This window comes from Seriola dumerili, unplaced genomic scaffold (assembly GCF_002260705.1).
Source record: "Seriola dumerili isolate Sdu_G_001 unplaced genomic scaffold, Sdu_1.0 BDQW01000011.1, whole genome shotgun sequence".
NCBI lineage: Eukaryota > Metazoa > Chordata > Actinopteri > Carangiformes > Carangidae > Seriola > Seriola dumerili.
The window spans coordinates 1,153,107-1,180,225 of record NW_019174266.1 but is presented as its reverse complement, the minus strand read 5'-3'; the positions used below and the strand labels follow the sequence as shown (position 1 = coordinate 1,180,225).

Here is a 27,119-nt window from a genome sequence, read left to right as displayed (position 1 = left end):
TGCATGAGGACATAGATTTTTTTTTTATTAATCTATTTATATTTATATCTTTACATTAGCTTTTATGGAAGATGATAAGTTGAAAATTTTCTTTTTCTTTGTTTGAAATCAGATTTTTTTTTTTTCAAAAAATTACATGTGAAGTGAAAACATTTTTTTGGGGTGAATTTTTAATTTAAAAAAAACACATGTAATGTGAAAAAAATCTTTTGTATAATGAAATTTTTTTCTTTTTTAGAATTCCAAATTTTTTGAAAAAAAAGGTCACATGGACTCTTAGGTTCCTTATTCAATAGAAAATCATCCTGTCCTGGCTTCACTCTCAGGCATTGTGCAAGTCATTCACGGACTGTCAGAGATGGATCCGGTCCAGACCGTGCAGCCTGAAGCCAGAGTAATTAAAGAAACTGACTTTAAGCTGAGTGAGATCTTATTCCATTTGACAGAAGGTGGAAATCATTCACAACTGTTCAGAGTTGATAGCAGGCAGGTTTTCTGTTAAAGCAAACCTTTACTCCGCAGCTCTCACCTGTCCACCTGCCTGATTGTTGGTGACATAGCAGACAGGATACACCTTCTGTCTCCTGTTTGTAAGTACAGTCTCTGCCCACAGTTTTTTAAGAGCTGATGTTTAGTTTTACCATTTCCTCAGGGGTCGTCCCCAGGATCATGGCTCTGAACGAGGAGCTACGACCAACAAACAGAACTACAACACGATGAGGAGAGGGTCTGTGATCATGAAGGGACGACGGAGGTTACCTTGCATCTCTACCAGACAACTGATAATGGATGGTTTACAGACAAAGAATTACTGGTTAATTACTTCCTGGTTAATATACGAGTGTCCAAAGGTCAAGGTCACGGTGACCTCACAGAACGTGGTTTTGGACTTGTGAACGCGGTATCTGGAGAACTCTTCAAGGGAATCCCTTCACATTTGGCACACATGTCCACTGGGACTTGAGGATGAACTGATTAGATTTTGGTAGTCAAAGGTCAAAGGTGAAGGTCATTGAGCGGCTCTGAAACATCAGGAGTGTGCTTAGCAGTGATGGCATTACTGTGGAGCTGTCCATGGTGCTGAAGCGACAGTGAAGCAGTTAGCACAGCCAGGAGTGAGGAGTTCAGATTACAGCCGTTTAAGTACAGTTAGGATTCAAACAGACCACAATTAAATATTCTGTGATGCATTAGCTTTAGAGCTGCAATGATTAGTTGATCAAAAGAAAATTAATTGGCAACTATTTTGATATGTGATTAATTGCTTCAATTTCTTTAAGCAAAAATGCCAAACAGTTGTTGGTTCCAGCTTCTCAGATGTGAGGATTTGCTGTTTGTCAGTTATGATAGTAATGAAATGTCTTTGGGTTTTGGACCATTGGCTGGACAAAACAAGCAATTTGAAGATGTCACCCTGGCCTCTGGGAAACCGCAATGAGCAAAAATCTTTAGACTAAACGATAATTGATTAAAGGAGAAAGTAATAACAAAGTGGACAAATTGATAATGAAATAATGTTAAAAAAAAGTTGCAGCCCGACATTAGCTCGCCTGAGTAAAACAGACTTAATTAGCTACAAAACAAACAAACAAACAAACTCAATACAGCCTTGCGTGCCTGCTCTGTGAACGTCTGGTGCAGTATTTAGATGAATCCTAGCTAAAACAAACAGGAAAATGGAGGAGAAAATAGAATTTCCTTTTCTGCCACACTTGTATTCTAACTTCATGAGATCTTCACATGCACATCCTCAACTTCAAACAAAAAAACATATCAGACCATCCATTTATTCTGTACATAAAAACTGCTATGCATCAAAATACTGATACTGCTGACTTGACATGTTGCAAAAGCCAGCTGCAAGTTTATGATAAATACTGTTTATATGTTCTATTGCCTTCCTTGTTTTGTACTTTGTTTTATTACTCTATATTCTGCTTATAAAGTGTGATTATATTCTATTTTACCTTTTTGATTTTACTGAAGTTTCTTCTGATAACTAGGAAATTCACCGTATCTCCCACATCCTGTCTCAGATCAGGTCCAGTGTTATTCTGCTGCAGCAACCGAGAAGCCGCCGTCTGACATCAGATGATAAAACAACAACACATGCGAACGTCTGTAAGTCTGCGCCATAAACGAGAGACAGCCTCATTCAAACAAACTGACATCCTCTCCCTGTGTGTTGAAGTCTTGATCCGCTCTTACGTCACCGTGTCTTTAAAATAGCCGCCTCCTTTCATGTCCGTGTAGCAAATTCACTATTATTATATAATATCTTGCAACATCTATTCAGTGTTGCTATATTCAGCAGTGGTGAGGCGAAGCAGCAAGTTGGACTGACTGCTACATAAATAAATAGTTGCAAAAGAAAATGTCTTGAGTATATTATATTATATATTATTATTTATATGTGTGTAAACCTTAATAAAGTGCATTATTTAAACGTATAAAAGGTGCATGCAACTTCATGTTTAGCTAGTGCAGTAACGAAACAAGCTGCCTCAGCTGCAGCAGACTTAACAAAAGACTCCCAGTGAGTATACTATCACTCTGAAAGCACTCAATGGGTACAGAGCGTCACACACACCCATTCAATGCAGTGTCTCTGTGGTGTGCCAACTCACATGCCTATTACATAACAGGGCTCCTACTCCCAGGCCTCACGCCCCTGGCAAATCTATGCACGCTTTGCTACACATGAGCTATTTATATACTGCACCCAAGACAGGGCTGGTCAAAAATACCACTCCAGTCAATTATTCATTGAGAAACATTCCAAAACAGATCTGGGAGTGGGTTCGGCTGCACAGGAATAGACCGAGGGGCTCACAATAAATAATGTCCATTAGCAATGCAGCAGCAGCCCGTTTGTCCTCAGTGGTACCGAATCTGAGGGAGAGAGAGCGAGTGAGGGCGGGAGCTGCAAATTTGCCCTCTCATGTGTTGTGCTTGTATTTATAGGAGTCTGTGCATACACTTCAGCTCCTCTGCAACCATCTTGTTCCTTTACAGGAGTCTAAAAATAGCAGGCTGCACTGTGCTTGTGCCATTTTTAGGTTCTGCAATTTAAAGTGAGGGGGAAAAAAAAAAAGTGCTGTTTCACACGGATACTATGTGGGTGCACTTCTTTTCTGTGCGTGTGTGTGTGTTAACGGACATACTGTTCCATCTGACATACAGCTCCATGCGGCATCAGCAACATCATATTCAAATAAATAGCTTTGGCACTGGAAGCAAAGCATGTTGTTAAGTGCTATAAAATCTAATGAGTTACTATCAGTTTCAAGGTTATGGTTGCCAAACTACAAAGCCTCTAAAAGTGCCTAATTGTTATTAATTTTCTTCTGAAGACGACAACAGATAAACAGCAGCAGCCATAAAAGCTATAAAAACAATCTACACAGAATGCAGTGCGACTTTACATACATGTGTTTATACAGTTACCTGTTGGCAAAAATAGGAGGTTAATTATAAAAAGCTTCAGGTTGAAATAAAGTGTTTTATGTTATGGGAAAAAAAAAGCACAGAGACTTCGACAGCTTCACTTTATGACTGATTTGTTGCTGTTTTAAAACCTGGTCACTGCACCACAGGTTATTAAACAAGAACTCGACAACAAGAAATATATTATGAGCCTGTAAATGTTTAATTCAAATCTCTGATGCTTAGCAGAGCTACTAGAAAGCACATGTGCTCATCTGTCATCAAGTCAAACTCTTCAGGTTTCCCAAATATAGTTTAGATAAGGCTAGGAAAAAAGGTTTATACATTGCTTTATATTCTCCTTTCTGGATCATGGTGTGTTAATCCATGAGGATCTTGTTTTCAATAAACCTTGCATCACAGTTGCTGAATTGCTTTAGTAATGTGCGCCCACAAGCTCCAACCCACTGCGGTCATTTAATAGTTATTTTACACAAACTGATGCTGTGTCTATCACCTAAACATCCATCACTTCTTGTGCAGTGTAGCATCCAAGGCTGTTATTAACTGGCCCCAAAGTTGATTCATTACTACAGTGTTTAATGGTTGGCGAATGTTTCAAAGTAGAAAATGTATTCACTTGAAAAGTTATGAATTTTCACTTTGATGTCTAATCCATGTGTTAAAAAAAGAAAAAACACTGATTATAGCAGAAATATTGATGGTAAAATAAAATGTTCTGAATCTTCTAAAATGAATTTATTCTGATGCCATTTAATCTAGAACATAGATGTTACATCGGGATATTGTGCAGCTTTCATGATGCTAAGTCGTAATGGCGTCATTAAATTACACAGTTAGCAATGATAGAGCTTTGTAATTAAAGTCATATATGCATACGTTAAGGTTGTACACACAGTCTTTGAAATGGTCTGACTTGTGGATGTAAAATAATCATAGTATCATAACTAAAAATACAACTCTATGTCAGGTAATCATTATTTACACTCTTCCTAAAATACAAATTGAATACTCTCCAACTATTATTGTGATGACATTTACATGTCTGAGTGAGATAACTAAGCTACAGTTTGGACGTTTGAATTATGGATCAGTCATTACTGAACTAAAGACATACGTGCGACATTAGAACCTATATGGACTGCTTTTTATTTTTGATCTGAAATGTGTCATTTTGGGACTTTCATACAGAGAGGAAGTGATTTTAGGAGCTGATAAAAGAAGTGCGCCTTAAAAAGGTCGGACAGTGCCACCGTTAGGTTGATTTTAAAATCTCAATAAAAAAAAATTGCAGTCATGTTTATGTTTTCGTATAGTTTTCAATCAGGGATTTGTATGTGGCTGATAGCAGTGAATGTTACGTCTACAGTTTAATTTAAGCTTCAAGGAGTCCAAACACTTTGTTTTTAATTCCCACAGAGACAAAGAAGTGATGCAGAGAAATGAACGGATAAAATCCACACATTGCTTTTAATACTGTACATTTAATACAGATTCCACTTTTTTTTCTTTTTTTTTTTTTAATAGATGGTCAATGGCAAATCTTTTTTCTGCCTGATGATTTCCATAAGTTAAGAAGCAAATGTAATAGCATATTTAATTTTCTCTCTTTTGTATTTAAATTAGCTTGGAGCAAAATCAAAGTTTGTAGGTCCCATATAAATAGGAATGATATAGAAAAAAGTGCAAAAACAGAGAATTCCCATCCGTTTTATGAGGCAGAAATAGTGAGGGCATAATATTGTTCAAATTGACTCATTTAACCTCTGAGTTGAGAAGCACATTCTTTACCATCTCAGCAAAAGATTTAAGCGAATACTGTATAAAATCCTTTTTCAAATAAATTCCCAATTAAAACCTTAAATTAAAACATGGCACCTCTTCCAGGCTGTAGTATGTTTGTTCTTTGAGAACTGAACAATATACTTGTATTTCCTTTATTTTAAGATGCCACCTCCACATAACCAAAATGCTAAAAAGGTCTTCATGAAAGACGGTGTGTTCTTCCAATTAGCACAGATTGAGATCATATCGCAGAAGAATTAATTGGAACGTTAGAGCCTTATCCTCCTTCCATTTTTGCAAAACAAGCAAACCTAGAAAAAACAAAAAAACAGAGCTTGACAGTCTTAACTTCTTGATTGTTAGATAACAAGAGGTCCTGCATTTAACAGATAAGTTGTGGGCCAAAAGTATCTACAGTTGTACTCTGTGACGTTTCCTAATTCTTTGGGAAGTTAGATCTCAAAGAGAAAAAGCTGTATATTTCTGGATATGAATCTTGATGCCTCACCTTTAGCCACATTCAAGTTTCTTACACTTTTATTATGTGCAAGTTATCTGTGGTCTTCAGATGAGTGTGTGTGTGTGTGTGTATGTGTGTGTGCGTGTCTTAGTGTTCTTTATCTGGCGTGTGCATGATCGCAGGGTACTAGTGGGATCAAACTGGTAGAGTGGCTCAGGGCTGACGGCGTTCCCTCTTGGTGAGCAGGTAACACTGGATGGTTCTCAGTCGATCTTTGGCGGGGGCGAACTCCGGCTGCAGCTTCAGCGTAGACTCGTACCAGCGCATGGCTTTCTCAAACTCCTCCTGTCGTCACCAAACACAACAAACAAGCCACCATGAGGTCACATGCCCTCCTAGCAGAACTGAGCAGTGGGTCACGCCTCTACAAGGAAACAAAACAGCAACAGAAATTTTGATTGCAGCCGTTACCATTGCTATATAGACGTTGGCGAGGGTGAAGTGGTTGACGACAAAGTGCGGGGCAATTTCTACGGCCATACGGGCGACGGTGAGGGCATCCTCCCATAGCCGGGCGTTCTGGAAGATGTTGGCCAAGCTGATAAGAGGCACATCCTGGTTCACAATTCAGGAGGAAAAAGAAAGTAGATAGATTTTTATTTTTTTTTCCCATGTTTGAAACAATCCTTTATTCAGTAGAAGTACTGGGTAGGTTGGGTGTTGGGAAAGGCTGATGTCTAACTTGCCTTCATTGGATGGGGGGCGTAGTTGAGAGCCTGTCGTAGGCAGTCAATGGCTCTCTTGCCTTGACCTTTCACCCTCCAGTACAGAGCAGCCATGCTGGATAAAACCCATGATGTCTGATTCTGCAGGTTCAGGATTAGGAAGAGAAAAACATGTACAATTTAAATTTTGAGGCATTGATTGTGATTAGTGTTGTAGGTAAGTGTTAAAACAGCTGGGCGATACTACTAATAATTTATTCACAGTAATGGCACCTTCCGTTTTTATCATTACACACATAAAACGTGTATGTGCTATCTTTGCATTTCAGAAAATCAAAAATATTTTGTAGGTCGCATTTAGGACAACAAACTGGAAGATCGGGGTGGGGCTGGCTAATGCTGTAAGCAGCCATGACACTGAGCAGCTTTCAGCATCAAACACAGCTGAGGAGACATTCAACAGTTTGAATGTGGACTCCTGTCCTTAAATTCTCAGCATTTCACCCGTTTCCTCGGTGGGAAAAATCTCTCCTTAATGGATTTTACCGTTTTGTTTCCTGAAATCCCTTTATTTGGAGAAAATGAAGAGCGATGGAGAGTTAATTCATATAGCTCAGACATGACGACAGAACTGAATACGTTTGAGCACAGGGCCTTTCACAGTGGAGAGCTCATGTTTGTGAGATTCAGTTTTGGAGGAACAGCTGCATCAACAAACCCTGAACAGCAACGGAAGATATTTCATATAGTGCACAATGTAATGTTTTATCTCACTGTTTCACACACACATACATGAGCATTGCTAATCTAATAGTAGTTAACTGTAGCAGGGTACACAAGTGGAGAAAATTTTGATCTTGACTCTCGCCAAAAAAACAAAAAATCTCAGCCAAGAACTGGGACCACCAGAGAGCCCTTACCTTCTCCAGGACTTTAGCGATGCGTGTGCCGACCTGCTCAAAGGACTGAGGGGAGAACTTATCTTTGCCGAGGTTCTGCAGGACCTGAGGGTGCGGACGAGAAGAGACACATGGGGCTATTAACTACGAGGTGGAGCTGCGCTGATCATTTAATAATAGTCTTGACTGTCAATTATGTCATTTTCTCTATTCTGTGTTATGTAATGATTTTCCACTTGAGAGTTTCAATACATTAGGACTGACCCTGATGAATTGTCTACACCTGTCCAATGCTCTTTTGCACATTCATATAATACATGGTTTGTAGAAGTACACCTGCGGAACTGAAACTGTTTTGGATGAAAACGTCAGATGTGTTCAGGATGTTGACATTAATTTTAAATGATAATCAACTGTTATTATGTTTAGTATTGTTGTGATAGGGACAACAACGTTTTCAGAAAGGGAGGAGGATGAATGATAATTCTTGTAATGTACGGCTTCTGCCTACGCCCACCTCACGCAGTTGACTCTCTCCGGTGTAGTGGATGGCGGCACGATTGGCCACCCCTGCCAGGTGGTCGAGGGTGTGCATACTCGCAGCTAGGTTGGCGTTGCATAAAGGCTCAGCAGCTGGCTCCTGGAGCGGAGTGGCAAAATCTATGTGCTCTGTGATGCTGAAAAGAGACAGCCAAGGGAAAATATAGAATTAAACATAACAGGCTAAAAACTGACTGAATTTTGTTTGTTGATACGCTTGTGATGCAAGAATGTCAATGAGGCTGCGATGTTTTGTTTATTCCTTTCTTTTCCTGTTTTCTATTTCTAAACACTCAACAGGTGTTTCATAAAAAACACTCAAGACATTTCTCAGGTATCTTCAAAGCTTTTCTGGATGTTCTTTTTCAAACAAAACAGTTAGAGGCGTCACTCACACAACTGACGGTGTGCACATGGTCAAAATAAGAAGATACATGAATCCTCTTTGGGACTGACTTGTTGTAATATAACAAGATGAAAATGAGAATATGATCAGGACAGTGAGAGTCTTACTCAATGTTTTTGGCAGAGACAGCCAACCAGGTGCTAGCTACAGTGGTGAGGTCTACCCTTCGTGTCCGCTGGCACTCCTCTGGCCCTGGCCAGCCAAGACTTGTGTAGTCCCTCCAGCGACCTGCCCAGGAACACAGAAACCATCTCCGTCAGTTGGGTGAAGCCCAGTGCCTCGGTGCTTTTTCTGGGTACAATGAAGGTGCATGTGGTACCTGAAGGTCCAGGTGATGGGATAGTCGGCCCACTGATCTCCAAGATGGAGTGAGCTCCAGGCAGTGACTCCCCATTCTGGCCGTCATCAGAGCTGGCAACGCTCTCTGTCCCATCCACCTTCGCCTTCCTGACCCGCTTCACCTGGAAGGTGATCTGACGAACGACGACAACAACAACAACAACAACAACAACAGGTATTCAGACACACACACTTCAGTCACATCACCTCCCACCCATATCGGCAGGAGTCAGGTGATTATTAATCAAAGTCACTTACCCACTCTGCTCCCTCATCATCCTCACAGTTTCCGAAGCAAGGCCCACCGCCGGCACGGGCACCCATGACACGGTCATTCTTTAGCACCCGGATACCTCGCAGGTCGCCTCGTTTGCCTCCAACATCCAGCGCTCCCTCAAAAGCTCCCATCAGGTCCTCCTTCAGCTGCCACTCCTCCTCCCCTTCCACTCCTCCACCTCCAAATGGGGTGGCCATCTTAGCTGTTCCCGAGGCAGAGGGAGAAGCCCGGTGCTGTCCAGCTGCCTCACCTGACCCATTACTGTCCAAGATAACCTCTGGGGGGGATATAATTAGTTTTTTTACATGAGACTCGTGTGGTCTAATTCTCAGTGATTTTTTGTCAGACGATTAAAGAAAATGTTATTTTCAATGGTGTCCATATATTAAATAGTGATCATGTTTACAATCATTAAAGAAACTCATCAAATTGTATAAAGTAGGAATTATTGTCATTACTGTAAAATCTTTGATGTTCATAAAGGTGTAAATTCGTGCCACATGTGAAACTGCACTGAACTGCATTTCTGAACGACTTCACTGTTCCCAAACACTCTTCGCAACGGTGCTATGGAAAGATTTTTTATTACGGTCACATTCTTACTCTCAAAGAGCAAGGAGTCATCCATGGCAGAAATGGCTGGAGCGTCCTGCTTCTCTTCGCTGCCCTCCCACTCCTCCAGCTGTATGCCCAGCTCCTCCTCAGCCATGCAGGCAGCTCCCTCTGGATCAACACAAGTCAGGGGACAATTGTTACTCCAAATCTTACCATGATTGAACCATGAATTAATTCACAAAGACTGATTAAAATAAAGAAAGATGTACAGCCTGTGACAAACACAGATCTTAAATGTATTCCCAAACACTGTTCTGTATATCCAAACATGTTTGGTAATATACATCAGTAAATTTGAAATAAAATGAATATTCTGAGACTTGAACAATCATCCCACTCTTGTGTGGGGAATTATGTAATCATGTTATTACAGACAAGTTACTATGACAGTTTGGATATTTACTTTACAAACAAATCAGTCCTTTCAGCTTCTCTGTCTCTACACTGCTGACGTCATTCAGTTTCAATTCACTCTGGTGAAGGGAGTTTCCAACAGATACGTTTTGTTTTTTTTAATTTTCTTATACTTGTAGGGGCTGAGAAAAGTTTTTGAGATAATAAAACAATGAGGTCGTTCAGACAGAAATGATGGAAACATGCTCTGCCATGGATTGTACCTCGTAACACTGCAGCACTGGAAGAATGCTCCTACTGTTGCAGCCCTGTGTGGCTCTTTGTTGCACTGGCAGGTTTTTGTGGTTGTTTATTAGCTGGTCTACACTGACTGCCATTATCATGATGCTGGGCTATGGAGTTCTTGTGTATTATTCCCTTCTATATGGCCTTTCCCATAATGCAAGCCCCTCCTTTTTAGGTGTCAATTTTTATTTTTTTGGCCATATATACATACACTATATATATATGCCAGTTGTCTGCGACTTATCAAGATTGTGACTCTATCTATGGTGTTTTGTTTTTCCACAGCCATGAAGAGAAGATGGACAGCCCACATTATTTCCAACTATTTGACTGTGGCAATACTGCTAAAAGGATCAAACATGTAGGAGGAACTGCAGCCACCATAGAATTTAATATTAGAAATGTTTGTATATTTTTTTTGGTGTATATTTAAACTTTTGCCCCAACTTAAGGTGGGTGTGTGTTTTATAAGTGCTTGTGTGCCCTCATGTACTCAGCGTGCTTCATGGGAGCAATATTTAGCTTTGGAGAATAAAATATAGACCCTTCTAAATTTGGCATCAGCTATTTTCTGCTGCTTAAATTATTGAGTGGCAAAATTTCTCCACTTCAAAGCACTTTTCTCTTCACTCCCACTGATATGAATAAAAAAGCAGGTGCAGTCTCTGTTCACATCAGAAGCACAACATACTACTTGTTTTTCACAGCCAATCTTGCAGCTTCAAGGGACAACATGGGGGGGGGGGGTGTTCTGAGTGAAGCCCACAGCGTATGTTTGCATCATGAGTCCATGGCTAATTTTCAGTTCAATACAGCCAACTGGCAGAGTTGGGCAACACAGAAAACAGTATTTGTAAGCTGTGATGAAACAGCTTTGCAAAATGACCTTTTAAAAATCAGAGAAATGATTTAGTCTCAGCTTTTAATAAAAACATTCTTTCACTAAATGTGATTACACTAAAATATAAATTTAGGAACAAATTGTCAGATTCTGCGTAAGTGGCTATAGTGTGTGTCAATGTATTATGACCAATACTGAAATCATAACAGGAAGATGTCAATACTCAGAGCATAGAGTGCATTGTATGTAAATCGTTAGTAATAAAGGGCAAATATTGGGCTGGGATTTGTTCCACCAGATCTGTCCATCTGTCTGGTGCACAGCTCAGAGACAGAGCAGTGAGAAGCACCATTACCTGCTTTTTTTGTTAAATATGGGCAAGATTAACCAACAATGCTTAGTTTTAAGAAACCCACAGATTCTTCTGGTTCACCTGCAGCTTTAACACAGTACAATTTTGCAATAGTTAGACACAATACAGCTTGTTTTTAACATGCAAAGCTCTCTTTAAAAAAATACACCTCTTTATCTTGTCGCAACTTCCCAGTGCCTCCGAATCTCTAAACTTTCTCCGAGATCATTGCTGAAGTTCTGAATCTGTAGTGCAGTTCAGAGTTCAGTTGAACTCGGGAATAAATATTCAGGGAATATGCCTTTAAAAGCAGTAAATCCTAGGAAATTCCACTATAGTGCAGAGATATATTAAAATAAAGTCTATTTGTTTGAGTTACTCACGTGAGCAGGGCTGTCGGTGTGAGAGATTGTAAAGGAAGGGGTAGAACTGCAGACAGCGCAGCAGAGGTAGGCTGGTGCGACACTGTTCACAGCCAGCAAAGGATGAGAAGGAAGAGGAGGAGGAAAGGGCCATCACCAGAATGTGGCGGAACAAGGCCAGAGCACCTGTCACATTGCCCTGGGCCAACTGCACGCTCACCAGGCTGAGCAGAGTGTGTGGCTGAGGAGAGGAAAACAAAACAAAAGGAACATTAGCTGATGGGTAACGTACATAAAAACTGACACTCAGCTTTAGCAGATATGTGTAAATCCTACAGAGAGAGGCACGAAACAAGGTATATGCATTTTTTTTTTTTCCTAAAACTGCAAGAACACTTTTACAGTTTATGGCGATTTTATGGTTCCTGGATTATGGCCACTTTATTAGGTACACTCCTTTAACCTCTACAAATCCCTGTTTTTGCAAGGCTTGATTTAACAAGATTTTGGAAACGTTCCCTATTGATTTTAGCCCATGCTGACTCGATAGCATCTTGCAGATTGTGCACATTTTTGGGCCACACAGTCGTATTTTTAATCTTCCGTGAACAATCTGCAGTCCACTGGAGAGCACTGAATTCATGTTCTGGGAATCGCCATGAGATGATGAGTTCTCGTATCGCTGGACATCTCCAATTGACAAAGAGTTCAGTGTGTGTGCACTAATATACTTAGTCTGCAACTTTGTCCCATGCTGGGCAGGGCAGGGCAGGCAGGGCATCTTTTGTTCCAGCTAGTATGGTTGGTAATGAGTTTGGATGAAGTACATTTTGTTCTTGCATATACTTAAATAACCTTGTACTGTGAAATAAAACAAAAAGGAAAGATCCAAAAATTCTGTTTCTTCAACATTAAAGCCTCTTTACTCCTTACAATAGAGATCCACCTTTATTATGGTAAAATGGCGTGTGGTCTAATGGTAGAATTGGAAAAGTGTTTTTGGCTAACCTGATGAATCTGTTTATACAAACACATACAGCAAGAGCAGCGTGACGACTACCACGATCTTGTTGGGGTTTTATCGATACCGTTTCACAGCTTATGTGTGCCAACTCCGAGATGGTAAAACCCAGCAGGTTATTTACCAATGTGCCTTTACCTCTGATGCATTGAGTGCCAATGCTTGCTCCAGCAGTGTTTGTGCGTGGGTGGTCAAGCCATGGTGTAGCAGCAGGTTAGCAGCGTTGGTGAGGGGCAAGTGGCGGTGGGAAGGCGGAGCTGAGCTCAACACTTGGCGCAGGCACTGTAGGGCACGGCTGCCATTGCCTTTGGCCCGCCAGAAGAGAGCTGCCTCATTGTAGACCTGCCAGCGGGGTATAGTGGCCTATATATACGAACAAACTTCTGTTAGCTCGGAGAGTGACTTAAGATGGGTTGAATGAGGAGTGATTCATGATCAACTTCCCAAATCTGAGACGTGATTGAGACTTTTTAATCAACACAACAACGTGAGCATTGCTTCAATAAAACATAAATAAATTCCCACTCAATGATCATAAGAGTGAAGAGCCCTCTTACCTGTTTCATAGCTTGAGCTACTTGGGAGCCAATCTGCTCCAGCGTCCATCCTCCACTGCGTAACTGCAGTATCTAAATCACACAAAGTAATATTCATGACTGGACATTCTTCTACACACTCACACACACGGACATGCAAAACACAGGCAGAGTAATTCCGTAAACATACCACACATAGTATGTTTCTATCTCAACCACTTCCCTATTCAAACCACACACACATTAACACATAAATAAACAGGCAGACAGATACCTGGGAGGCAAAGGGATCTTGCAGCTCCTTTTCTTCCAGCGGCCAGTCTAGTGAGGCCGGCAGGAGGGGTGGGTATGGTTGGGGGGTGGGACCACAGTCCGGCAGAGCTACTGTCTGAGGAGGACTGCTCTTTCCATAGAGGAGAGTTGCCACTGGGCTGAATATACACAGTTACATATATTTCAAGTTATTTTTATGTGGTAAGTTCTGATGTATAGCTCACTTTAACATGGAATCCTTTGCTTTGAGCGCGTGTAGTTTTGAACGTCATTCTGAGGAACATAGCTACGCTGCTACTAGGCAGCAACAAAATACCTCCATTCAAAAGTGTGTACTGACCTGAGGGCCTGCGTTTCAGGTGGAAGGTAGTAGGTTGGGAGCAGGTGAGCGGGGGGAACACTTGGGTACTCATGGGCACAGTCAGTCCTCTGAGGCCACAAAATCCTCTGTATATCCTAAAAGGAAAACATACTTTCAGCAACTCGTTCTTTAAGACAATACCACGGTCTATTATCAGCGTTATCAAGAACATATTTATAAGTGAATTTTAAATCACAATTTCAACTGATCTAATGTTTTCGACGCCCCAGAGCTTATATTTCAAAAATGTTTTCTACTCTCATCACATTCATATGCAAGACCAAATATGATCCAGCAATTTCTCTACTGTAGCATTAATTTGACAGGTCCGATGTGGTGTCTGAATTGTGTTGAGTGTGCATTAGAGCGGCAGAGGTTTCATTTGTCCTTTTGTTTTGTTTTTTGCATGCAGTTTTCTTATCTTGCCTGTGTGTAATCCTGACGACTGCCCCAGAGGGCCGCAGCAGGGTCTTGGTCTCCGGACACAGAGGGATGGAGCTGGGGGCTGGCTGCTGTCTGGTTGGAGTTGCGCTCTGACACAAGCGCCACGCTGGATGCCACTGACACCTCCTCCCCGAACTAAGAACAAAGAGAGAGAAACAGAAAGAACTGAGAAACAGAAACTGGCTGAAGATTTTCCCCAGTAATGTGTGAAAAATATTTTTTTTTCTTTTTATGTGCTTCTATTGATAAATAGAAACATCCACTGAAATCTGTACCACACAACATGTTCTTATTAACGTCTTACATTGTCATATCTTAAAGACTCACTTGAACATAGTGGACATGTTCAAACAGATCGCCCCGGTGATAGCGCACAGGCAGGTCAAAGGGGCAGAAGAGGCTGCGCTGCTGCTGACCCAGCAGACACATCTGATGGTTCCCTGCAGCACATATGACACACACCAGTCAGGTGCTGCTATGCTTCAGGATCAAAGGATGTGTGTGTACCAGTTTACATGAAAACTGGAGTGATATGACAACACATCTTTTGAAGGAACTCACAAAGTAAACTAACTCCAGAGCTGTAGAGTGCATGCATGATGAGCTCACTTATTTTTCATAATTATGAACATCTGCTATTTGTCTATTACAGAACATGTTAAATCACAACCAGCACAAGTTGCTGTGCATGGCATCCTACCAAGTTGGGCTTCCTTCGCCATCTGGGTCTCATGGATAATGTTGCGCAGGATCTGCTCTTCCTGCAGCAGCTTGTGTTTGTCCAGTGCCTCCTGCTGGCGAAGGTAGTGATCATGCTGCTTCTGGTACTCCTTCAGCTCATTCAGTGTCCGCTGCAGGGATCTACAAACACCAGGGAATGAGGACGGGAAACACGGGACAGTTGGCAGAGAAACATAGCACAGTATCTACAAAAAGATCCACTGCAGTCGTGAACAAAACACTGACTCTCTGCCAGCTCTGGGTACTATTCTTTTACTTACACACTCAGACTGCCCCGTGGGGGGGTGTGAGTGCAAGGAGAATATCTCTGAAGGGAAAAGTATTTTGGTTTTATTGTAATCATTAAAAATCCAAAACACATACTAAATAATACTCTCACATCTTAATTGCCAGCCACAGTAGAGTTGAAATCTTAGATTTTTACTTAAATCACAGTTCAAACAGAGGAGGACAACCTCAGGTACTAGAACCTGCTGAAGAGCTAACAAGTTTATTTGTAAAGAATAGTTCATAAACACAAATATTAGAAGTTTTAAAACTGTAAACAGTGAAAATAAAGAGAAATGACAGGATCAAACTGAATACTGGTGAGATGATAGTTTATAATTTGTCTTTCTCAGTTATGTGTGTGTGCTTGCCTACCTGTGCTGGGCTTCCAGACGCTGCTCCAGCTTCTGCTGACAGAGCACAGCATGCTTCCTCCTCAGGGCCTGCTCAAAGCCTGGCTGGGCCTGCAGTGCCTGCTCGTAACACAGAACTGAGTGGTTGTATTCCCCAAGCATCTGGTCAGACAGTGATAGAAGAGGAGACGTACAGAGTATGGATATGGCCGAGGTCAAACACTGATTTGTTTCATGTAGAAATTACACTGCGACAAAAATAAAACAACTAAACCAACTAAAAGTATGAACAGAAGTTTATGAACAGAGCTTTACACACACTGGTGTAAAGCTTTTATATGCCTTTATAAACTGACCAGTAAGAAAAGACATTTCTGACAGCTGAATTCTGGCGCATTTGTGTTTTGGGAACCCTGAAACTCGGCTACAGATGGTGAGATAGCAAAACTCATTATCAATAAATCTGCCACCACACTAGGTACACATCACTCCCCTGTGAGCTGCTGTCTCAATAGTAGGAAAAAAAAGAAAAGAAATGAAAACCCAGCTTACTGTTATTTAGTGGGCCAAGTCCTAATTAGCTATTTATTTCTTATTAACATCTAAAACAGTATGGACAAGTGAGCTGAGCAGCAAACAAAGGGAAACTGAAACCATTTCCACACACAACGCACATTGTTCAACCAATACATGCATCAATAATTCAGTTCACTGGGTAATTTAACTTTCAAATCTTTTTCCACAGTAAACCACAAAAGTCTGTAAGCTGTAACGTCTTACTGGTACAAAGTACACTGATGAATTCACGAAACAATAGCTGTGATAGTATGGTGTTATCAATTTGATTGACCAGTTGGTAAGTTTGTGGTTTAAATACACAAGCCTCTACTGCAGTTGAATGACTTACAGCATAAATGTTGCCTAAGGTGTAGTGGCTGGTGAAGAGATCTGAGGTAAGGTCCAGGGCAGCGTGGGCGAGAATAGCAGCATCTGCTGAGAAATGGGCACGGTGCAGGATGTTTGCCATGTTGACCAAGGCTACATCCTTGTGCTGCCTACAAGTACCACACACACACACACACACACACACACACACACACACACACACACACACACACACACACACACACACACACACACACACACACACACACACACACACACACACCACACCACAAACACACACAGCATGAGGATGTGGACACTTGCGAGCAGTCTCATTTAATGTAGCACAGTATACTAGTGAATTGGGTTTCTGAGCAGCCTGACAGTACCTTGGAGAGAAATGCAGAGCACGCACCACACAGTCCACTGCCCTCTGAGGCTCGTTCTTCATGCGCCAGTAAAATGACGCCATGTTGTACAGCACCCAGGACGATGAATTCTGGAAAACAGACACACATAGACTTTTCTAAACTTCTTTGAAGGACTAAGTGTTGACTGTTTCTCTGATACCCTGAATATGTCTGGACTTGTGGTGATAGTAATTATTGTTTCACTTTTTTGGTATTACTAACACATCTTCAAAACCACACTGATTTTCTGATGCTGACTGAAAGGAAGGCAGATGTACACACACACACTTAAACAGATATTATGTACTTCCCGATTTGCCATTTCTTCTGAATCTAATATCTGGGGTTTTTCTACACACAGTCCACACTTTTGTTCAATAGCTACAAAGGGGAAGTGGTTTAGTGAGCAAAAGTTGTACAAGCAGACCTTACCCTCAGTAAACCTTGATGGATGCGATGGCCCACCTCATCAACACTGCGGCCCAGTTTATGAGACAGTGAACTAAAAATGGGATCCTCCTTAGAAAGGAGTGGGGAGGTCAAGTTTGCCCTCTCTTGCACACCCTGGAACAGACAAATGGGAAGAGTCAGTCACTTGGAATTTTAGCGTGTGATCAAATACAGACACTCTGCTGTGTAAATAATAAGCAGTGCACAGATTACCTCACCTAGCAGCAGGGTTAACTGAAATTCTCAAGTATTTTACAACTAGATAAACAGCATACCAACTCCCCAAGCACACATTTAAACTATATACAACTTTACACAAATATTTACACTATATACAAATAAATATGACATGCTGGTGACCACACAGCAGAATATCTGGTTATCTGGGTTTTTCACTCTCACTGTAGCAGAATATATTTACTCATTGGTACTTGCCCACAAAAATACCACTGCCCTTCAATCTTTACCCAAGGGCCTCTCAAAATTGCTGTTGGACTTGAATGCAACCTTTAGAAAAGATCATGTTGTTCTTGAGAATTGGAGACACAGATTACAGTGATTTGCAAATCTCCACAGAGCCATTTTTTATTCTAAAAATGGTCACAGAATATAAATGTCTCGACCTCTGGCACAAAGGGAAATTTATTTTTACATATTATACGAACAATGTTGACGATAACCTGCAACCAAAACTTTGCTTTTTGTACAGAAACAAAACCAGCTAGTTTTCTCCTTAGTTCTGGATTACTGGGAAGTAATTTATTGGCATGCAGATGCCTCCACTATCAGCCTTTAGATTGGATTTCACATTAAGTTCTAAGGGTCAATACTGAAGATAATTACAACACTCACCACAGCATTTCATTTGATAAGGTTGGCTGGGCTTTCCAGACTGAGAAACTTAATAACCTTTGGCATGCAGATACAGTGTGGTCCAAAACTCTGGTCTCAGACTTTAGCATTTAAGGCTCCTAAGAGCACAGTGGCCTCCACAATTCTTAATTGGAATAAGGGTGGAACATCCATCTTCACACAGGATCTCTGGTCCATGCTTAACTTTCTCTAGTGACTAGGTGATGCTTCAGTAATCCTGTGCCAGAACTGATCTAGATAAAACTGCTGTTGCTGTTAGCGCACATTAATGCAAAAAAAAAAAAAAAAAAATCCAAAAGCTTATATCCATACTTCAATGGATATAACTATGCATCTGCTCTTACATCCCTTGAATAATTTTCCAGCTCAACTGTGAACACTGTTGCTGTAAAAATGCATGTCAGCTCTGCCTAACTAAAGGTTAAAGACATTCCCCACAGGATGCTTACATCTGATGGATGCAAATTGTGACTTTCAAGTTAACATACATTTGAGAGAGGACAGTACTCTTACAAATACTGTTACAGCACATCTCCAGTACATCCCTCTCTTAAACAGAGGTTTAAGTTGGCATATTAATTCTAACAAACAGGTTTTCTTTTTTTACACACACAGGAATTTGACCTCTGCATTTAACCCATCTGTGAGCAGTGAACACACACACACACACACACACACAGAATTTTGAACAAGGTATTGACAAGTTTGACCTTACTCACCCTGAGATGTTGGAAAGCATGGATACTATAAGGTAGTTCAAACACTTTTGCACAGTCAGGCTTTTCTAGGTCTGGAGGCAGAGCTGACCGAGAATCCACATAGTCTTCAGGACTACAGGGAGGAGAGGTGGGGGGGGGTCACATTAGGAAGGAACGTTCATCACTCAAGACTTAAACGGTGCCCAATCCAATAAACAAAAACACAGTATAGATAAGAACATGAATGTTGGGAGTTGTTGAGGAGAGCTTACCTGATCTCTTTGCCTTCCAATGAGATATAAGTACCATCATACAGGTCCAGGTCCCCAAGTGGTACCTTAGCCATGATGCAGTCTGCATCCTCTTTGTAGTGTCTCTGCTCTAGACCTGTGTCTCTGTCCTCATTCTCCTCAATGTGAATTTTCTGAGCCACCAGCTGCTTCTGCTCAACAATAACCAGGGACAATCAATCAGTGAGGACTTGTAAAAAAAAGAAATGAAAGAGAGGAAGAGAAATCCCACTTTGGTCCTTGCACATGACACTGACAAAGTGAAACACAAATACACACCTCCAGCTTCTTGAGGTAGTTAACACGAGTCTCTTGCCTCATGAAAATTACAACGTCATGTGGATGCTTCAGATTCAAAGGTGAGTCAACCTGAAACAAAAGTAGTGATGTAAGGACAGACAAACTGTGAACATGTTCATGTGAGTGTGAAATAGATTCCTTCGGATTAACCGAATGATACAACAGCATATCCAACCTAAATTGCAGATGTGCAAACTCCTGTCAGCCAGTCACATAAACATCAACAGTCTTTCTCTCCAAATGAAGTTGGCACCAGACAACATTAACGTAAACGCTGGCGTATTACATGCGATTTCAATCGCGGACATTGACATGGGTCTGAAGTATTTTGGTCATCTTGACCTCAAACACCTAACGATAACGCCAGTTTAAATGTAGCTGGTTGGAGCTAACTGACTCAGCCAAACAAAACAACTTTTTAATGCTCCTTTCTCGTAGTATGCGATATTACCGAAGACGTTAAACGAGTCTTGCTGAGTTCAGATAAACTACTCAAATAAAATAATAATAAAACCATATAACAAAACGGCACATGCTAACAAATATAGTTAGCCGCACAAGCTAGCCACCTAACGTACGCGTTAGCAAGGCAATGAGCTAGCTAACTGACATACTTGTTGTTGAATTTTTCCATCCTCTGTGACAACCCAATGAGTCGTAGCCCCTGCGGAGTCCACTATAAGTAAGCAAAGAAGGATGAAAATCTTCCCTTGAAACGATGTTTTTCGTGAACAACTGACACGACAGGGCAAAGACTCAGGACAGATTTTCCTGAGGTCCGCCATTTTTTTCTGCCTTCTTTTGCTCTGTGGCACCAACGGTAAAAACCAGCCTCCGGTCGGGAGGGGGCGCTGCTCAACACCTCACCAGGCACACGAAAGGTAAAAAAAAAAAAAACCGTTTATCTTTGATGACGTTTCGAAAAAAAAAACAGGAAATTCTGCAGAAACGAAAAGTCTGAGACGTTTTCACGTCAAAGGTACGTATATTATAAGAATTCTTGCTTTCACAAACGTAGTCATTACTTCAACGCTGTCGTTGCTGTGTTGCCGACGAGGACGCGTGTTTGTTGTCTGCTTTTTTGGTCAGTATCTTACTTTTAATCTCTTTTCAGCACAGTCAGGCTCGAAGTTGCAGTTCCGCATCCAGGGGCATGACTGGTCCATCAAGTGACAACATTGCCGACGCCGTTTATTAAGTGGACGTGTCAAGACTTTAGCGCCACAGTTTCGACACCCACACTATATATTTTACAATTTTAAGTCACTGGATGAAAGTATGACTAGTAGATGTGGCGCACAGCTGCAGCTCTGTAATTCTATTTAGACTCAAAGCTAAAGAAGTTCCTGTAAAGAACGTCTTGTTTTTATTCACAAAGGTCTATGTTATAATGATAAAATTATATTTTCAAAGCCTGCTGTAGGCAGTCATGCGAGCTATTAAAATAGTTTTGTTTGTGATCTTACTAAAAGCTGCCTGGAAAATCCCCAGTACTTTAGTTCCTGACCTGTGGCCATATGTAAAGTCATAATGAGGATCTTAATTAGTTAAACCATCCATTTTCTGTTACTTACCCAGTTCCAGGCCATTGTTAATGCTAAATTAATGATATTATAAGAAATTATTGTTACATTCTGCTGGGAAGTACTGACAAAACTGTCTGTAAACTCATGCCCTTTGTAAATAAGTCAAGGCATTATCACCTTTGCTTGTATTTATTGATATTTTTCACATCAAGGCCAGTTTGACTGTGAAACGAATATTAAATTGCATTTTGTGTGGTGTTGAAAAGGTCTACAAGAGTCTATAACTCAGTGAACCCTGCAGAAATCATGGAGTCACTACTGTATTGTCATTTAGCTGAAAGGAATAAGTTTATAAAACAAAGCAGAAACCTCATCAATGAGACACAAAACAAATGTTAATAACATGAAATTGAATATGTGATGGGTCGGACAAAAACATGCCTTTTGAGGAAATCCCCTCAGGCTTTAGCAAACTGTGATTTATTTATTTATTTTTTTGGTACTATTTAAGGCTGCTGTAGTCCCATTTTTGGAAAAATAAATAAATAAATTGCATGTTTTTGTCCCCCTCTCCACAGATGGCTTGCTTTGATAGCAGTAAGGGGAGTTTGGAGGAGGACAGCTATGAAGGAGCTGTCGGTGGAGAGCTGTCCGGCTGTGCCTTGGCCATGATGGAAAAGGAACGGGAGTCCCTTCTCAGCCCATCAGAGAACCATGGCACCTTCAACAGCAGCAGCTCCAGCAGCTTTCAGGCTGCCACCCCCCTGCAGGGCTACGATGTAGAGTTTGACCCGTCGCTAGAGAGTAAATATGAGTGCCCTATCTGCCTCATGGCTTTGAGGAATGCCGTTCAAACACCCTGCGGTCACCGCTTCTGCAAGAACTGCATTGAGAAGTCCATTCGGTATGCTATTGTGCAACATTGAAGACTAACTCAGGTTTATGGTGCATTCTTTAACGCCAGCTTCATGGCACATTCTTGAAGAGTTGTTCATTTGTTTTATTAGCAACAGAACAATCTGTCAAAATGTCCTTTAGCTATGTGTCTAAATGATGCAGTATTTTCACTGCCACTAGGCTTCCTGCTCAAACATAACACACCATGCAGAAACTGATAATATTAATGCTCAGCCTAAACAATTACTGTTCTTCCTCTTGCAAAACAGTGATACAGGACAGAGATGCCCTGTGGACAATGAAATGCTGTCAGAGGATCAGCTGTTTCCTGATAACTTTGCCAAACGGGAGATTCTGTCACTTACTGTTCGCTGCCCGAACTCCGGCTGTGCTGATAAAATGGAGCTACGACACTTAGAGGTGAGAACTTTTAAGGGTGACAGTCATCTCTGATTTTGAACTTAAAAATTTAATTTTGGAGTTTAAAATGACCTTGTTTTGCACAATAAGATTTAAATGATATTAAGATCATTGTGATTAATTTGTGTATTATACTTTTATAGACCATAAATAATCACAGAACAGGTAATTGTGATCTCTTATGGTTGATCCGTTATTACCATTGACCACCAACCTCAGTAAATAAGGAAGAAGTCGTCGTCTTCCTGACCTAAAGAGACTGTCGATGAAGGCTCTCGGATGATTTCAGAGGCTGCAACACTGTGTCCTTGTTTTGTGCCTGTTAAAAATGGGATGGATGTCAAGTAAAGAGCTGCATCTTTCTCTGCTGTAGACAATGAAATTGTTATATATGAGCCGCTGCTGTCCTACTACAGAATAAAATTAACGGCATTGTTCCAATGTATTGTTTTCCCTCCAGAATCATTTGGCACTGTGTCAGTTTGCCACTGTGCCTTGCCCTCAGTGCCAACAGTCTGTGAGAAAGAGCCACCTAGAGGAGCACACAACTGTTGAGTGCCAAAGGAGACCCATGTCATGTCCAGATTGTGTGGCATCCTTTGTTTACGAGGACAGAGAGGTACTGTTGACTACTGCCACTCTCGTTTCTTTTCCAGGAATAGTTCTCGCAGCAGAATCACGTAGCTGCATTGTGTATATCAGTGAGGATTAGTCTCCTTACAATCTGGTTTTTGGTTGCTCCTACAGCTTCACGAGCAGCAGTGTCCCTTTGCCAACGTGAAGTGCCAGTACTGTGAGATGGATCTCATCAGAGACCAGGTGAGTGCCACAGTCGCTGCCACGAGAAGGGCCTCTGGTCATAAATGTTTTTAGTTTGAAGTAGTGACCTGTTAATCATTTAAGCTAACTTCTGTTTACAAGAACTTCTCTTTTATTTAAACAACGGGGAAACAGTCAATACCCAGTCGCAGTTCATGTCATAGTTGACACTTCTGCAATACCAAGTGTTGACAGAGATGTTTGAATGGGTTTTGTGTCAGATTAGTTATATACAAGAGTTTTACTTCATTACATTTGTTCACAATTACACAGTGATAACCGACTTCCTGAAATGCTTGTTTGAAAAATGAAATCTGAATGAAACCGAGCTGATCATGTTTGTGTTTCAGATGGAATCTCATTGTGATACAGATTGTCCAAAAGCACCCATCGCCTGTAACTTTAGCACCTTTGGATGTAAGGAGAGGGTAGGTGACACAATTCAAAGTCTCTTATGTTACAAATCTTCTACACACTGTTGAGAGAACACCCGTTCAAAACTTGGGTTTGTTGCAGGACTGTTAGTCCTGCAGAGCAGATGTCACAGAGAAAAACTGTCCTCCCTCTGCAGATGCAGCGCCACAACCTGGCTCAGCACATGCAGGAGTTCACACAGATGCACATGCGCTACATGGCCGAGTTCCTGCGTGGCCTTAGCCTCAATGGCACCACACCCAAATCCCTGTGGGCGCTCGGACCTTCTGTCTCTTCTGAGGATCAAGGAGCTGCAGCATTAGTACCGGCTTCTAGTGGGCCCAGAGGTCCTGTAAGCTGCAGCAGCAACTGTGCTCCATCTCAGCCCAGTGAAGAGATGCAGAGGATCAGAGACATGGATGGACGATTGGTGAAGCAGGATCACCAGCTACGTGAGCTCATCATCTTTAAAGAAACACAGGTACGGGATGTCCGAGTGCACCTGGCTAACAGTATGTTCATTCACATGTCCCCCTCCTGACCTCAGCCTCTTTTTAGATGATGTATAGATGAGCTTTGAAATGACAAGGGCAAACAAAGTAATCTAACCTCATGTGTGGTATCGGTCACTGCTTTATTTAATTAGGCTTTGGTCATTTATGCATTTATGTGGAGGTATCCACACTTAAGGGGTGATGTCAAACTTAACATTTACAAAAAATATATATATTCTGTAGCTCTGTTCACCAGCTTCAATGTGATTTTTCTAAAGGGTAAGCATATTGCCTTCTCCTTCTCCTTCGCCTCTTCTTTTCCTGAACAGCCTGTTTTTGTTGGCAGCATGTTGTCTCTAGCTGTTGGAGACTTGCCTTTTTAGATCTTGCCTTTTAAGCCTCAGTCCTGTGAAACTATTCTCCTATCGCTTTCACAGGTAGGCCAGCTTGCAGAGCTCAGGCGTAGGGTGTCAATGCTGGAGGACACAGTGAGGGAGCTGGAGGCCCAGCAGTGCCGCGGTATCTTCATCTGGCGCCTCAAAGGTTTCTCCGCTCACCTGCGGAACCAGGAAGCAGGCCTGCCGGTGGTGGAGCACAGCCCCGGCTTCTACACGGGCTGTCCGGGCTACAAGCTGTGCCTGCGTTTACACCTGCAGACCCCTAACGCCCTGCGCTGCTCCAACTACATCTCCCTCTTTGTGCACACCATGCAGGGAGCTTTTGACGCGCAGCTGACCTGGCCATTACAAGGCACCATCCGGCTCGCCATCCTAGACCACGGCCCCGAGGGTCAGCACCACATGGAGGTGATGGAAACGAAGCCAGACCTGCAAGCCTTTCAGAAGCCCACCATCCTGCGCAACCCCAAAGGATTCGGCTACGTTACCTTTATGCACCTGCATCAGCTGAACCAGAGAGCCTACGTTAAAGACGACACCATGCTTATCCGCTGTGAAGTGACACCACGATTTGACAATATGCCTCACCGTGAGGGACCAACAGTGCAGCCCAGAGGGCCTGAGGCATCAGTTTCAAGGGACTAAAGTCAAACACATATCTATGACAGCGCGATACATCTCCCAATGTCTCTGTACTTCTCAGTTCATTTTATTGGTTCACATCAGCAGGAGGGAGATTAATGTTGACCGCCATTTAATATTTGGAAACGGCAAGTATGCTAGTATTTATTTGTTTACCAACTTTTAAATGTCAAAATAGTTTTTGTTTCAGTAGATATGCACATGCACGACATGATCCTTTTTTTTTTAATTCATTTTGAAATGTATGTATGTATTCGCCTATATGGTACCAACATTCACCAACCCTCCTTTGTTCAAATTGTGTAAATAACCAATGTGTAATCAGCTCAACATAACCAGTTAAAGAGATGTTCTCGCTGCCTGCAGACTGACAATAACTACAAACTTTGCTCTCTTCTTGTGGTTGTTGGAGACGGTATACACCCTGTGGAGTTTTTGACCTCTGCTGGCAGAATGGAGCAGCGTTTTGGCAAGCAGATCCCCATTTCTATGTTTTACCTCATCCTCTACGACCACACACACACACACACACACACACACACACACACACACACACAAAAGGATCCACTTGTATGCATTCTTAATGACTGCAGAGGGAAGGAATGAAAATGAGTAGTGTAGAAAAGGCAAACAGGTGAAACAGCACTGGGCTGTGTGGCATTTTTTTATTTGCAGTTGCCACGGTTGGGATCGTGAGAGATATGAAACGCTTGGGTCCAGATCATATAAAAGAAATGACTGCACAACAAAGAAGTGCCACAAACGCACTGAAATCACTCTTCTTATCACAATATGAGACCTTAGTCCAACAAGAATAAAGCTTCTGGAATAGCTCTAACATTGTGCTATTTTCATGCCAAAAACATGGAAGCCTGAAGAACTTTTTCATGTCAGGTGAGCAGCTTCCATTGGAATAAATGGGGCACTGTTCAGTTCTGTTTAATTTATCTGTGGGTCACACACGACGCAGAGGAGCATCGTGTCACCTGGGGGGAATTGAAGCGGCAGACAAAGCAAAGAAACACATCATACCATGTCCATCAAAAACAGGAGGACAGTTTCATGGCGGCATCATGGTAATCAGCTGAGCAAAGCTCCAAGACAGGGTGAAGAAGAAGAAGACGACGACGACGTCTAGTTCTTGTATTTAAAGATGGGAAATACTGCAAGTTTCAAGATATTCAAAAGTCTGCTTTGCAAATGTTTTGTGAGGAAGGAAGTGCATTCGATAGATATGTTGTGCCTCTGTGACGCAGTGTATGTTGACTGTAAAAATCTCCACAGGGTGCTTTTTGTTTTGTTTTAAACTAGGGTCAGTGTAAAGATTAGGAGTATCAATAGTCAAACTCATGTTCTCCAAATTCAACATGTAATGCTTCACTATTTTTTGTGACTGTATATTTTTGATAAATACGTTACAGCTAGTCACCGAGTTGCTCATGTTGCTTTGGGCTGCCACAAACTCCTGCCGAATGTGCCTCATGTCACCTGTGCCTCATGTCACCTGTGCTTAATGTGCCTACTGTGCACTATCAAAAGCATTTCAACAGTAGACATAAATCCACCATCATGGTTCAGTGTCTTCAATGTAAAACCCTGTTTAAGGCGCTAAGGCTGTTTAGTCTCCTCAGTAGATTGTGTTATGTATTGGTATGTCGCTGTTCAGTGATGTGACTGTATTAACAATGATATCTCTTGATGTAAATGATAGAACAGGTTCTCATTGTGAATCTTAGCATATGATCCAATGCTGATGGAAATAGCCTCAAATTAAAGTTGAGCATACTGTCTCCCACTGTCTTGGACTATACATTGATACATTACTGTGTGATATTGCCATGTAACCAAGGATCAAATGATATGTCATCCATAAGTGACTTATTTGATGACTTGCTTTATCTTTTGTTGCTACTGAAGGAG

At 41.5% G+C, this 27,119-nt stretch overlaps 2 protein-coding genes across 4 annotated transcripts; one reads left to right on the top strand and one right to left on the bottom strand.

The window, feature by feature from the left end:
• Nucleotides 1-4,898: 4,898 nt before the first annotated feature.
• Nucleotides 4,899-20,374, bottom strand: ttc17 (tetratricopeptide repeat domain 17). Its single transcript, XM_022747786.1, has 25 exons — nucleotides 20,204-20,374; nucleotides 19,569-19,658; nucleotides 19,272-19,441; nucleotides 19,021-19,132; nucleotides 17,411-17,542; nucleotides 16,958-17,067; nucleotides 16,591-16,738; nucleotides 15,706-15,845; nucleotides 15,023-15,183; nucleotides 14,650-14,762; nucleotides 14,305-14,457; nucleotides 13,858-13,973; nucleotides 13,519-13,675; nucleotides 13,266-13,337; nucleotides 12,847-13,071; nucleotides 11,709-11,928; nucleotides 9,482-9,601; nucleotides 8,860-9,155; nucleotides 8,582-8,735; nucleotides 8,370-8,490; nucleotides 7,834-7,993; nucleotides 7,338-7,421; nucleotides 6,439-6,558; nucleotides 6,164-6,307; nucleotides 4,899-6,037 (listed from the first exon to the last, which is right to left on the bottom strand). Exons 1-25 carry the CDS (start codon nucleotides 20,372-20,374, stop codon nucleotides 5,906-5,908), a joined length of 3,621 nt encoding a protein of 1,206 aa, XP_022603507.1. The 3' UTR covers nucleotides 4,899-5,905.
• A 130-nt stretch (nucleotides 20,375-20,504) lies between these two features.
• On the top strand, nucleotides 20,505-26,974 carry traf6 (TNF receptor associated factor 6). Of its 3 annotated transcripts, none has more exons than XM_022747811.1 (8): nucleotides 20,505-20,568; nucleotides 21,694-22,019; nucleotides 22,282-22,432; nucleotides 22,893-23,051; nucleotides 23,180-23,251; nucleotides 23,602-23,679; nucleotides 23,823-24,146; nucleotides 24,873-26,974. In XM_022747811.1, exons 2-8 carry the CDS (start codon nucleotides 21,694-21,696, stop codon nucleotides 25,200-25,202), a joined length of 1,440 nt encoding a protein of 479 aa, XP_022603532.1. In that variant the 5' UTR covers nucleotides 20,505-20,568; the 3' UTR covers nucleotides 25,203-26,974. The 3 variants fall into 3 exon arrangements, with proteins under 3 accessions (XP_022603532.1, XP_022603517.1, XP_022603523.1); XM_022747796.1 differs by having other exon boundaries at nucleotides 24,597-26,974; XM_022747802.1 differs by lacking the exon at nucleotides 20,505-20,568 and adding an exon at nucleotides 20,649-20,673 and having other exon boundaries at nucleotides 24,597-26,974.
• The last annotated feature ends 145 nt before the right edge of the window (nucleotides 26,975-27,119 follow it).